We start from the raw sequence: 14448 nt of genomic DNA on the forward strand, positions 1-14448 counted from the left end.
CCTGGCTTTCTGAATGACAATATTGATCCTGTAGACATTTTTATTTTTTACTTGATTATTGCTAAATTCAGTTTTGAATGTGATGTTATTCCTCAAATTCCTTTGGAGCCTGCTTTTATTTCTTAGAATGGAAACTTCTGAGCCAATTTCAATCCTTTGAACCTGAAAGGGCATTATTGACTCTATATAACTTGCAAAAATTACTAGTAATAATTTCTGGATTTTGTGCATCACCTTCTTAGTGTGTGTTTTTTTCTGATTTAACTATACTTCTCTTCAGAATTTACTACTATATTCAGACTTAGGATCTTTTTAGCACTTTACCTAAAGAACTAATAAGCCTGCTTCACCTCTGGTCTTGGGGGTGTTCTTTTTACTGGAATACTGCAACACTGATTATCAGCTATATTTTTATATTTTCAGCTACATTATTGTTATCATTCTATTATGAAAATGAACAAAAGACACACTCAAATATTTCTGACATTATAATCTGTTACTAAAACACTAAAAAGCTAAACATTTTAGAACAAAAGTAGCTGTTTCCTTACTCTCATTTGGTTGTCCTTTACTTGTAGAAATATATGGGTTTCTACAGTGCGTGTGACATTAATAGCACAGTAACTACCAGAGTATCTCAAAGAGCAGGAAGCAATTAATCCATGACAAATACATTTAAATGAGTTATATATACACCAAATGCTTCTTTGTTTCTGGACATCCAACATGTTAATTCTAGCCCTGGTAGTCTTTTCGATTTCTTTATTTCCAAGACCTACATGATTGCTTTAAGAAGAATAATATTTATTTTTTTACATGAAGTTTTTATGCTAATGACTGTGCTTACTTCAGAAAACGTGAAATCATCCACATTTATTTCTTCATAGTCATCCTCCACTTCACCACTTTTAACAGCTGCAAGAGCACTGGCCAGTTTCTTTCGCAAAAGAAAACCCTTCCAAAATGCCTAAACAAAAAATTTAAAGCATGTTATACAAAGCCATAGATCAAACCCAAATCCAGATTCTCTATGTTATCCCATTAGGAAGATAAAACATCTTGGGCCTTGGTTTAATAGCTCAATGATCTGTTTTTTGAACTTTATGTGACATTTAAAACTACAAGACAAATTAAATGCCAGCATATGTCTAAAGCTTAGAGTACTCAAGAGGCTCTCCACAAGTAAGCAGAAAGGAATCCTGCAACTCCCTCATCTACAAACCTGGGTCAACTAATTAATTATTTGACAATTCCTTCAGAGACTATTATAAACTGAAAGGAAAGGCTACATAAGAAAAAGTTGAGTGTCAACTTTCAAATTACTGAGAATAAAAATACACTTGTACTAAATGTCTCATAGTTTATAAGTAGCAATTCTTGGAGACATCTCATGTAATTGACCTAGGTCAGTTACTCTTTCTTAACTGTCTAAGATCTTTATTTTAAAAAAATATTACCAGTAGGTATAACCATATCTAAGAAAAAGAAGCACATTAGGAATTAAGCGCTAGAAAAAGAGGAAGGGTGTTAGGAACACATGCCAAGCTGCAGAATCAGATCTAGAAAAACACTTCAGAGATCAAAGTTACATAGATGGACTTAAGAAAACTAAATTCAGGATGGCAATTTTTCCCCAAATCAGTGTTTGATATCATTAGAATTCAAATGCCCTAAGCATTTAAAACACTATGCGAAAAATTTCCACTGTGCTGAAAGATGTAGTGTTGTCCACATTTAATGGCTTTGCAATGAAGGTACTAAAATAGGAAGGGTAAATCTCATATTCTGGCTTAACATTTATCTTATTAATTTTTAGGAAAAAGAAAAAATATATGTTAGTAATTACTAAGAAACAAGATGAAAACTTTCTTACTGTACAAATTCATGATATATCTGCCTACAGAATTCAGTTCTAGTCACTTCTTTTAAAAAAGTTTATAATAGAATGAGGTAAAGGTTCAGAGAGGGACAAAAAGATGAAGTACAGAGTAATGTGAAAAGATACTAAAGGGACTAAACTTATTTATAAAAGAGTAAATATAAGGATAGATATAAGAGAGATCTAAATATCCATAAAATGCACAGAAGATAAATATCGAAAGACTCTATTTTCATAATAATTTTGGAAATTATCAGGTCTGAAATAAATGAAAGGAAGCACATTTTAATCACGACATAAATTTGTGAAACTCATCACTTTACTATATATTAGAGATCAAATAAATAAGCAAGCTCAAAAATTGATTAAATAAGTTTATGGAGATCAATAGTTAATATATTAGCTATACACTATACTCCAGAAACAAATTTTAGCTCAACTTCCGAGATAACTGACTGCTGTAATATGGTTCTGTACTTGTCCTATTTCTTAGTTTGCACATTTACTAAACATTTACTACTGTCCATTTGTTGAATAGATACTAATGAATTACTTGGATTTTCAGTTTGAAAATGGAACTTAGGCTCCTAAATCACTTTGGCACTGTTGACGTTTTTATAGAAGACTTACAATATTGGAAGTTTTTAAGTTAACTTGAAATTTGAAATCAATACAGGGTCCATTTGCTTAAAATGTAGGAAAACCCCATGAACCCTGGCAACTTGGCAGGTAGATACTGTATCTGGTTAGCAAACTAAACAGAGTCAAGGCATGGATTTCAGTTCTTACACATAGTAATCCATTCTGTTTAACTGTTAGCTCAGTATCTACCATAGGACAGCCTAAGTTATGCTCTGTTCCCAGTGGCAGTATGGATGAGGCAATCCTGTTTTTGAGAGATGGGAAGGAAAGAGATGGATAGGTAGGACAGAAGAGATGGGAAGAGTAGTTAGTTGTATAGATACCAGACACGATGTACCAGTTACGCAGCATCTGTCAGTTTAATAGCATAGACATACTCCAGTAAGAACATGGACACAATATGTCTTAAACATAATGTTAGAATTAAATCAAGCAAAACTGATTCATGGCAATACTTGTTGAAAAAAAGGGAAAAATATTTTGATGCTTCTATAAAACTTTTGGTAAAGAAGACTCTCTTTTAGATATATCAAGCTTATGCTGATTAAATAAAACAAAAAATGTTTAATTATGAAACTATTAACAAAATCATGAACAAAAATAGAGGGATGACAAGTACACAAAATTAGTAAGATTTTTTTCCTTATTAAATTGCAAAATAAGTAAAGAGAATACCATAAACAAACCTGGATTAGTGTGGCAGCTTCATGCTTCTGTCTCAAAGCTTCTATAAACTGATGATTCTCTGTTTTGGTGCAGTCAGTTCTCCTCCTGGCACGGTACTGCCGCCAAAGGGACTGGATCACTGATGCTGCCATATGTAGCCTCGTAGAGAAATAAATACCTTTATGAATGACATCGCCTCACCAGTACAACCGGATTATCATAGCTGCCACACTATAACCATAAAACATGGCACTATTCACTGAGACAAATGGAAGGCTCTGCCATTAAACTGTTAAGAAATTACAATGCAGATGTGACATACATGTTCAGAAAAACTGGAGGATATTCACATTACATTACTTTGGAAACCCAGTTATCTAAAAGGATTGATCTCTGCTGGTTTCTGTTCCCTGCATATTCACTGCAGAGGAAGTGTCTCCTCAGAGGAAGTATTATGAGCAGAAATGGTTTAACAATGACTGAACAAACTACTGGAGGGGTCCATTTATCTCCACTGGCCATATAAAAAAAAAAAAAACAACAACCAAACAACTAAAGAGAGCTAAATGCTGAAAACTGCATGAGACAAATATCTCCAATGGAGCAGACATGAAAAACTGAGAAAGGGCAATTTCATCTTTTGCCTACTTTTACCGTTCAATTTAACGCTACTGACCACAGATTATATGTGTACATTTTCTGATTTGCTTGATGTTTAACAAGCACTGATTATAGACTATTTACATTTGTTTAGAGATTCAGCTTTCTAGATATACGTTGAATTAGAGAAAAAGTTTAATGGCAGCTCTGCATTATGACTTTCCTATCTTGGAATATGTTTCTCCACAAAATTCTCATTTCAATTGGACAGTGGGTTTAAGAAAAGACATTTAAGTTTCCCCCAGTCTTTATATATTGTCTTTCCTTGTGCAGTGCATCTATTTGAATAGAGGAGTACTTTTCTGGAAAAAAAGCACACTTCAGAGGTTAAGCCAGAATTGTTTTCTTCCTAAAATGTGTTTTTAAGTTTATCAACTCCAAAACATGGTTTATTTATAAGCTCTGCATCTATAAAAGGCAGTACCTGAGTGATCATCGAGTTGGACTCGATGATCTTAAAGGTCCTTTCCAACCTAAATGATTCTATGATTCTACTCTATGATTCTAAAAAACAAACAAACAAAAAACTCCCTCTAATGGTTGGTATTATGCGTTGAAGAGATCTATCCAACAACAGACTTAAAGAATACATTTAAAACATTAAGTAAAAACTCTAAATGAACTATTTAAAAAAGATTTTTTCAAAGCATTCATCATTCATCTTCCATAATAGACTACTGTACTCTTACTTTCAACTTCCTGAGAGGTAATGATGAATTCTGCGGTCTTCCTGAATAATAAATTTTATGAAAAATTATTAGTGTCTTATGTACCTATTAAGCACAATTGCCTGTTTACCATAAGTCTAAACAGCATGAAGAAACACACCTTCCATGCTTGCTCTTCATAGTGTTCTCAAGACATGTATTTTTGAAACTGAATTCTTATGAAATTGTAACTGAATTTTTGTACCTTTAGGGCAAATATTTCAGCTTCTGTTTTCCCTGACTGTACATCCAGAACCATACAAACCAGCAGCAAACGCATTCCAAAGAGGTAATAAACCAGACTGTTTCATGCAGGAGAATATTTGGGAGCACATAACAAGTTGAATGGGCCCCTCACCCCTGCCTCTACTTTTAAGAAGCAGGTTGAGGCATGTTGGAGGAGTACCAAGGGCAGGGCAGGCTCTTAGCTCTTCAGTCATCACAACAGCAGGAGACTGGCCTAAGGTCAAGGGAGTAGTATGGTCAATTTAGGTAACTTTTCCTTCTTGCCTTCTAAATGATACTGACTGCAAACTCTACACAGATGAACCTTGAATAACTAATGAATAGTATAGCAAAAAAGCCTTACATTAATTTGTAGTTTCAACGGACCCAAAATTCCTGCAAACCATCCAGCATTTTCATCCCTGACATTGTATGTGTCATTGAATTTGTGTCATAAATTTATTGCAAAAAAAGAAGAAAAAGGTAGGAGACCGAGACAAAGTTTTCAAATTACCTTATACAGTATTTTTAAATTATTTTAAGTACATATATATCTATATTCTAATATATCAACTGACTGACAGAATACCACAAAGGATTGTTTTTAATACGGAAGTCTAGTGTGCATCAACTTAAAATAACTCTTTACTGTCCAATAAGCTTAAAAATACTGTTTTCTTACCACAAGTTCTATGCCTCTGTTTGAAACAAGAAATCCTCATTCCTATTGCCTATAATCCATTTGAAAGCAACCTGACATCTGTCTCACCTTTCTGTATCATTCTCAAAATGCTGAAGATCTCTTTCCATATTACTTGCTACTATCACTGACTGTTGCAACATGAGTTGGGTTGACATATTATTGTTGCTTTTGCTCTCCTCACTGTAATTAGATTCAGTGCTCTTCTGCTTCACTCTCTGATCATCTTTATTTTCCTTCTGGTGCACAGGTACGGAGGAGTTAATGAATGTGGCCTGAATATGGCCAGTAGTAATCCATCTTTCAGAAGGATCCAACAAGACCTGTTTATTTTCTGTCACACCCATGATAAAGAGGTTATGTTCCTGTAGGCAGCCAATGGATGTTTGCTTTAAATGATTTTGCAGTGCTTCTGGTCCATTTCTGTCAGTAACGTTTAGTTCACCATACTCATGTGCGTATCGATGTTTAATACTAAGTTTCATCAACTGATTAAAATACCAGCATTGTCTTCGTGCACAATCAATAGAAGAGGCAATTCTGAAAAAAAGACAAAAGTGTTTTACATGTGTTTCAGACTGTAAGAATGCTTTTAAAAAAAAATATATTCCCTCTATTATTTTCTAAACCACCCTGTATTTTCAAGTGTCCTTACGTGTTTCCATATTCTTACAGTGAATAGTAATTACTCTGATTGAAAACCAGTTTCAGTATTTAGAAATCTTAATTACATTTTTTTTTTGGCAGCATTTAAAATATACTTATATATATTTGATTGCTTATTTTACTCTGACTTTTTTTTTTTAAAGGTTTCAGTCTGAAATAGGCACTAGGGCATGCATTTCACTATTAATTTTCTGTGTGGTTAGAGGCATATGAAGCTGAAAATTTCAGAGGATTTGAGGCAATCTTGTTATAAATCCTGTAATAGCCTTAATAATCCAATTTTATCTGGAAAGTATGAAAGCTAATATAAAAATAACAGTAATTTAAAAATTTAGATTAGAACTACAGCAACAAAACCCAAACTTAGATTCAAACCAACAAACCACAATGCCTAGAGAGAATTTAGGAAAACAGAAGCTTTAAAGTATAGATATTTTTATCAATATAAGGGAAGATGCTAGACTGAAGCAACATTAATCTACGAAGTCTGGTTCTCATGAGTTCTTTGTGTTACACCATCTAAATGACGAGGATGAGTAAGAGCAAATACGAACTAATTGTTACAGATTAAGAAGGCTGCCTGTATTTGGACAGTGTTTGTCCATTGTACTAGGTAGCAGGTACTTTTGGAATCACAGAAACATTTTCCTTTGATAGCATAGATAGATGCAGAGATATGTAATCTGTCAAAGTCAATTCTAGGTCAACAATCCAAGAGAAAAAAAAATCAATTCTCTTGGTAATCTGGAAAAATCAGGTCATAAAATTATAGTTTGACTAACAGAATTTTCCTTCCTTTTCATCATTCTTGAAAGGTGAAGGTTTTAAAAGGTTTTATTGTGAAAAGACTCTTTACCTATATAACTATTTCCTGTAGTGAAGCTCAACTAAAAACTTTTTAGATTTTTAACAACTTACAGAATCAGACCTTACAAGAGTAAAAAAGACTCCAACTCTTTGTCTGCTAGGGCGACTTCAGTGCTATTGGACAAAACATGAATGCCTAAACTGGAAGCCAAATCCACGCAGCCTAATTACACAACTCCCTATGCATCAGTTGTACATTTGATTGCACAACATTACTCTTACTCCTGTTAAGTCCACAAATATGACAATTCCTAAAAATATTTAAATCAATGCATATATTTGCTTAAGGATTTAACAAATTCTAGCTGTCTCCTGCTACACAGTAAGAATAGTAATTTCTTCAACATGAAATACTTCAAGCATTAGTTAAATACTTTAGTTAAATACTTTAAATTACTTAAAGTATTTAAGAAGATAAATTTGGTACAAGATCATTATCAATGTTCTACAAAACATACTATGGTGAGAAGATAAAAAGAAAAAACAAAAATTAATTCCCACCTTTTTTTCCCCTTTGATTTGTTTTAGTTTTGTTTGTTTATTTGAGGATGAAAATATTGCAGAAAAACCCAGAATGTTTTATATATTGGGCAAAATAAACTTCCATATGAAAAGTATATCCTGAGTATACTTGTTCATTCTCAAAAAAACAGAAACAAAGAGAAACAAAACAGTGAGCAGAGCAGGCCACTTGTGCATCCTCTCCTCTGACAGGTGCAGGGGCATCTTGAGCAGCTGTTTCACCCTTCCAGTGGCTACAGATGTGGCAAGCAGAAATAGGAGGGAAGGTTGAAAGCAACTGAAAATTCATACAGGGAGTAACTGTGTGGTCACCAGGAATCATGTGTTACTTTTTTCACAGAAGCTGATTTTGGGCAAACTTTTCCAAACAGTGGCTGCAAAATATAGTCTTGTCGCTGTGGGCATGCACTCTATCTCCCAGCTGACACATTCCCTGGCAATCCACAACCATAGTCTGATTTTTAGGATTTTTAGGTTGCCCTCTGTGTATCAGTGGCTATCCTTTTAAGGCAGTCCGAATAGCCTAAGTTTCAAGAAACTACAAAGGAAGATGTAGTGACATCTCAGAGGGTTATGAACAATAAAGTGGCTTGGTAACTATATTTGGGGTTCTCCTGTAAAGGTGAAGCTTCAAAGCAGAGGCAACAAATACTAGGAGTAGCCCGAGTGTTAGGTGGCAGTCAGCTTGGTGGTACCATTAGGTGAACAGGGATTTCAGGCAGCTCTGGAGAAAAAAAGAACAATTCAATAGGCTTGGGGTAGAGCTATCCCATCATTGCACTTCAGCTTTCTCAGTGTCTCAAAAGGTCTGCATACTTGATACCAGATATGTGTTCCTGAAGACTGCTTATTCAAACCACAGAAAGGAAGCTGCTATAATGGAAAATACTCAGGACTGATTTACTTCTTTAATGGAAAAAAACACATACGAGGAAAGAAAGAAGACAAAAGTAGGAAGTATGACAGTATGAAGGCTATTGATGCCACAATATTTCCTTTTCAGTTTGTGTACATTGGATGTTTGCCTTTCAGATCTTTTTTGGCATTATAGGTCAAGGGTTCTGGTTACACTAACTCTTCTGGAATTGTTTCTTGGTTACGATGCAATCAAGGTTTTCAGCATAAATTGGCATTTAGACAAAACAAGAAATGGGATTATCCTGATGGAAGAGTCAGTATTCATACAGCCCGGTTGCTTAGTACATAAAGAAATGTAGATGAATATAGCCATCTTGCTACAGCAAAATGTTTATGGCTTCTAGCTTTGACCAGCACATTCCCTTATGTTCAGTGGCTACCCACAGCTTTATTTTGATCTTAACAAGTGAAAGCAGTTTATACTGGATGTAAATTTTAGCATGGCCACAAAAGATGCACTGCTTTTGCAGTGGAAGAAAGGGGTAATAAGCCAGAAAAGGAAGGGATGGGTCTTTCACAGCAAAGTACAAATGTGCTAGAATAGCGGCCCTGATAGTACCTAAAGATCAAGGCATTACTTTCACAAACAAATGTTAAGAGCAGAAAGCTACCTGTAGCTTTCTTCCCAGAAAGATTCCTCTCAACTTGTGCTGGGATTTTCCAGGGACTTTAAGGAAAGATAAAAGCATTAGGATCAGATTTTAGTCTATTTTGAAATTCAAGTCAGGCATTTATTAATACCTGCTACAGCTTCAGTCCTATCATCAATCCACCAAGAGTATCCATCACTGTCACGTTTCTAAATTTAGACCAAACCCTGCTCAGTTTCACATGCAGCGTTTGAGAGGGAAGAGTAGAGGTGAGGAGGAGCAAACCCTCATTAACACTACCTAGGAAGTGTAAGGACCGAGGCACAGGCTGACTTAACAGATACGGCAAAGGACAAGTCATTCATCCTTAAAGGCCTTTCAGTGGAGTTTAAATCAGCCTAAATGTGGCCACTTAAAAAGTTTAAGGTGGCAGTGGAAGTTTGCTTACAGAGCTGACATATTTTGTACAGAATTTCCTACTGCAATTGAATAACCCGGCAGTCATTGCAGCTGCAAAGAGTATCATTTTGTCAGAATGAGACAGTAAAAATTATATGGAAAAGTCAGCAGAACAAACCTCTAGGAGGCAAAAGGGACAGTTGACAAACAAGCTGGTTCTAATCAGCAACAGCAGTTTTCTCCTGGCCATTGCAGCTAAATCATAAGTAATATTCTATCCCTCTGGTTCTAGTTTGTGTGTTTTCCCTTTGCAGCTCTACTGTGATTTTCACAATTCTGATACATGGAATAGTCAAATGGTACACTCCAATTTTAACTGAGCTTTTGTTTGTAATAGTGTAGTAAAATCTAATGTCTTTGGGGAACCTTCTATAAGCACCATTACTGATGTTCAATTGCGGATTACAAAAGTCCCTTACAAACAGACAAAAGAAGTTACTGTTTACATAGTCTCTCCTGCAATACCATTAATGAAATTCCTGTCATTTTCACTGTATTATACATACAGTATTTATAAAGTTCAAGTTCCACTAGCCAGACATCTGCATATCTGATGACTGAAAGCAAATTACTGCAGTCCAGGTGTTGTATTATTTTTTTATATGATTACTCACTACAAGACACCTAAAGGTTAGATGACAGAAAGTATTTATTAGAATAGAGAAATTTAATTTTAAAATATGTTTCATTCTTAAGCATAGTAAGAACAGTGAAGTTTCAGGCAGAAACAGCCCAGATAATTTAATTGGGCAGCAGTGGTGTATGAAACATAGATTAGGGAAGCAAGCAGTGATTACTTTTGGCAGCTTACATACTTGAGGTCGCATCTACGGGGGCTCATAACTTAGCAAGATGTGAAACAGACAGAAGTTTGCTCTATTGTTGGTCTGTTCTTTAACAATGTCACATTAATTCAGTCAAAGTATTGCAGTATGCGCATATAATAGCTATGCTGCTAAGGCTTATATACAAACAAGTGGTTTAGAGTTCCTTTTATGAACTGCAGTTTTCAACAGTTTTTCAAATCATCCATAAATTGTACTTTTAGTCAAACTAAAATACAGAGGGCTTTAACACACAAGAAATTAGTTTTAAGAATAAATTTGATACAAGATGCTTCAGCCATGTCAAAGTTACCAATATAAAAGACTGTGGATGAATTCTCAAAACCTTAAAAACCCCACCACCCTCCCACCCAAACTATACATTAAAGAAAGATGTTTACATAATTTCTTTTTCCCACTGTTCTCCTCAAACATCTGCAAGCTCTTTCAAACAAAACTTACACAGAATCATAGAAAAATTCTCAATTGAAGGAACCTCAGGAGGTCTCTAGTCCATCCTCCTGTCATGCACCACTGCAAACAGCCTGGCTCTGTCTTCTTGAGCATATGCTTGAGCCCCCTGACTGTCTTAGGGGCCATGTGCCAAACTTGTTCCAGTTTATCAACTTCTTTTATGTGCTGGTGACCTAAAATATGGAGCATAGTATTCTAGATGCGAGCTAATAGTGGCTGAAGAGAGGGAAATAACTTGTCTTAATCTACTGGCTATGTTCCTGTAGATACAGCTCAGGATTTTCTTAACTTTCTTTGGTACCAGGGCACACTGCTGCTGGCTCACATTCAGTTTCTCATCTACCCAGATCCAAGGGTCTTTTTCAGCAGAGACATTTCTCAGCCAGCCAGTCCCAGCCTGTATTGCTGCAAGGGGTCACTCCTTTCAAGGTAAAGAACTTTGCACTTGTCCTTGTCGAATTCACAAGTCTCCTGTTGGCCTGTCTCCCCAGCTTGCCTATGTCCTTCTGAATGGTAGCCTTGCCCTCAGGCATTTAAACAGTATCCTCCAAACTGTTGTCATCTGCAAGCCTGGTAAGTGTGCACTCCATATCCTGCTCCAGGTCTTTGATAAAGGTGTTAGAAGGACAAGTCAGCCTCCAGAAAGTAGCATGAGCCATTAACTATTAAGAGTTAATGGATGGTCTGAGCCTGACTACTCAACAAATTTCTAGCCTATCTAGCTGTCCATTCATGCAGACCACAGTTAAATAAACCATTAAATTTTGAGAATATCATCCTTCCCTCCCATTTTTTACCATCTTGCAGAAATGTATGTGAAAGTTAGGTCCTTAGATTCTACTACAGCGCTCTCGCAAGTCATATCCTAATTACAGACTGGCATTTTTTTCTCCAGAGGATACTGATGAAACCGGTCCTAAATCTCAGATATAAGAAATTTTTCTCTACCATAAGGGAGCAGAAATACTTTTTTTTGCCTTTCCTTTGTTCCTTTTAAGAAAGACAAAGGAAAGAACACTATATCACAATGGTAAATAGATTAGGAAGTATCAGTTCCCCACCTGCAAACCAGAAGCCAAAAAGCACAGAAGTGGAAAAGATATATCTTGAGGTTTTTATGGAGGAACATGAGTTCTAGGAGCCACCGAGACATTACATCTGTCATAGAAAACTGCACTATATAATTTCTCCCAAACTACTTTTGATCTAATTCTTAATATGAACCTCTTTTCAAATAAATCTGTTTTGTGAACTATGAAGATTTTATTGCAGCTTAGTAACAGCCAATAATACATCAATATAAATAACCTGTTAGGTAGTAACAAGACACCATGGCTATACAGGCTTACATGTAAATGCAAAACAGCTAGATTCTCAAAAAAAATGTTGGTACTTTTCCTGAACCAACAAAGTACACAAGGAGAAGTTCAGACTAAAGCACTGTCAAACATCACGTGCTTCACCTGCTCTGGGATAATGTTTAGTACCTGGCAGGATCAAGGAAACTGTCTTTCCAAACATCAGCAGACAAGTTGGATATTAAAAGGACTACAAGGACATTGTGAACCTGGTAGGAAACGAAAAGAAACTAAGAAAGAAGAAAACATGCAATACTACCAAGTGTGAAAACATGAGAAGCTGGAGCTGTTTAGATATTGCAAAGCAATGAAAAGATAGCAGGTATAAATGACAAGTTACCACTTGCAATGGCTAAGCTGAAGTCACTGGACAACTAACCATGGTAATAATGACAAAGGCAGTATGACAAAAACAAAGACCTGTAAAGAGAGCCATCTCAACCACTACTTCAAGAGAAAAGAGGTCAAATCTTTTGCAATCATTTAGAACATGAATAATACAGACACAGAAAACAAATGCTGGGAAAAGAGAGCATATTGCGCCAGTAGCCAAACTAGGTTTGATTACGCTAAAGCTGTAAACCATGTTAATATGATTATACCACTTTCAGGATTTAAGCTGCTCTTCCTGCATATCACTGTACTATGTGGTGTGTATGAACTCATTCAACTACTACTAACTGAAGGTTTTGAACCACCTGTTTTCTTCAAACTTAAACAAACAAAAGTCAAGGTCTACATATTCTAATATCTGTCTGAAATAACTCTGTTCACTGAAGTTAATGATTCTTATATCTTTCTTAACATAATACATTCCCAGGCAAAAAGCTAAGTAAAATTCACAAGATACCACTAACAATACATGAAAACGTATTTCCGAATGCAATTTATATTCACATAAATACATACCCCAGTTCAGCAGCCTTTTTTTTCAGTAGAACATTTTCTTCAATTTGAACTTGACAAAGTTCCAGAAAAGTTCTTGATTCTGATCCTTTCATTCTTTCAGTTGTGGGTAAAGTATGATAGTTTAAGATTTCACCATCAAGAAACTGCAAATTAGGAAGGACCTTACACAAGGAAGGCCTCAGAAAAGAAAAAGTCATAATTACTTTTAGGAAAAAATCCTAATGCTAAAATTCCCATTTTATTGATATAACCATATAACAAGACAGAACATGATGGTAGTTCTAAGTATTTGTATATAGTTGTTATTACTTCATATGTTAAAATATTGACTAAAACTTTATTCTTAATAAGACAGAGAACTTTGCAAGATTCCTTAATACTCTGTTGGTATAAAGACCACTGCTGAAATACCAAGCCCAGGGAGGTCAATGCAAACATTCTCAATTCACTAGAGCTAGCATTTTACCTACTTAAAGAATAACAGGAGAATTTGACACACTTGTGTATAGGCACCTGTAATGCATTTGGTTAGTCATAGGATTAACATACAGCACTGATTTTGTTGACACATTGAAAGGTTTAGATTTAAAAACTGCACAGAATACTAAACATCATCAGTCTTACTCCCTTCACCATTCACATATACCACATAAACCAATACAATATTCAGGATTCCACTTTTGAAATACTGAATTTGGGTCAGTGAAATGGATGACAGTAGAGACAACATTTCCTTGCTATGAAAAGGACAACTGGATTTTTTAAAAAGTATCATCAATGCTCTCTCTTTTAGGTTATTGTGAAACAATGTGGTACTGCAACCTTGTTTCAGATGTTTCTTATACCAGCCAAAATTTGTTGAAAGTTTCAAGATTGCAAAATTATTTAAATCAATAAATCAATGTTTAATATTTTCATTAAGTTAGTTTTAAGTAACACTTAAGAACTCTTGAAAGAATACTCAGTGTAGGCTGTAAGTCCTCTTATTATTAAAAAAGATAATACTGTTTGCAAAATTTTAGAACTCCCTGACTATTCCCTGTGAAGGTAAAGGACTATTACTCGGCTCAGACAACATACACCAAGTTTAAAATCAGAGAAAGTTTCTATGACTGAGTTAGAATATTCCAAAACATAGCTCAATAAAATAGAATAATAGTTTTTTGCAAATATAAAACTTTCCTTCTCTACTGTCCATTAAAGTAAGAATAACACTGTGTGAAAAACATTTGGAATAAAATGATGGGTTTAGATAGACGGTCCCTGAACACAGAAAGAAATTATTAAAGCTGATGTTGAATAGTGATACATCAAAAAAGTGCCATATCAAAGTTGATCGATGCTGGAAGTATTGTGTCAGAGCTATGGGATCTCAACACTAG

At 35.1% G+C, this 14448-nt stretch overlaps 1 protein-coding gene across 1 annotated transcript in view; it reads right to left on the reverse strand.

Moving 5' to 3' along the window:
* Positions 1–847: 847 nt before the first annotated feature.
* The window catches only part of LRRIQ1 (leucine-rich repeats and IQ motif containing 1), a gene marked incomplete at its 3' end in the record, with an annotated part of 40965 nt that continues 27364 nt past the window's right edge, over positions 848–14448 (reverse strand). Inside the window, exons 14-17 of the mRNA XM_009706145.1 lie at positions 13067–13243; positions 5549–6019; positions 3208–3346; positions 848–967 (exon numbers count right to left, since the gene is read on the reverse strand). Of these exons, the coding sequence (XP_009704447.1) occupies positions 848–967; positions 3208–3346; positions 5549–6019; positions 13067–13243 (907 nt within the window). The remainder of the gene's footprint in view (positions 968–3207; positions 3347–5548; positions 6020–13066; positions 13244–14448) is intronic.

Source organism: Cariama cristata, unplaced genomic scaffold (assembly GCF_000690535.1).
Source record: "Cariama cristata isolate BGI_N322 unplaced genomic scaffold, ASM69053v1 scaffold17628, whole genome shotgun sequence".
Taxonomy (NCBI): Eukaryota; Metazoa; Chordata; class Aves; order Cariamiformes; family Cariamidae; genus Cariama; species Cariama cristata.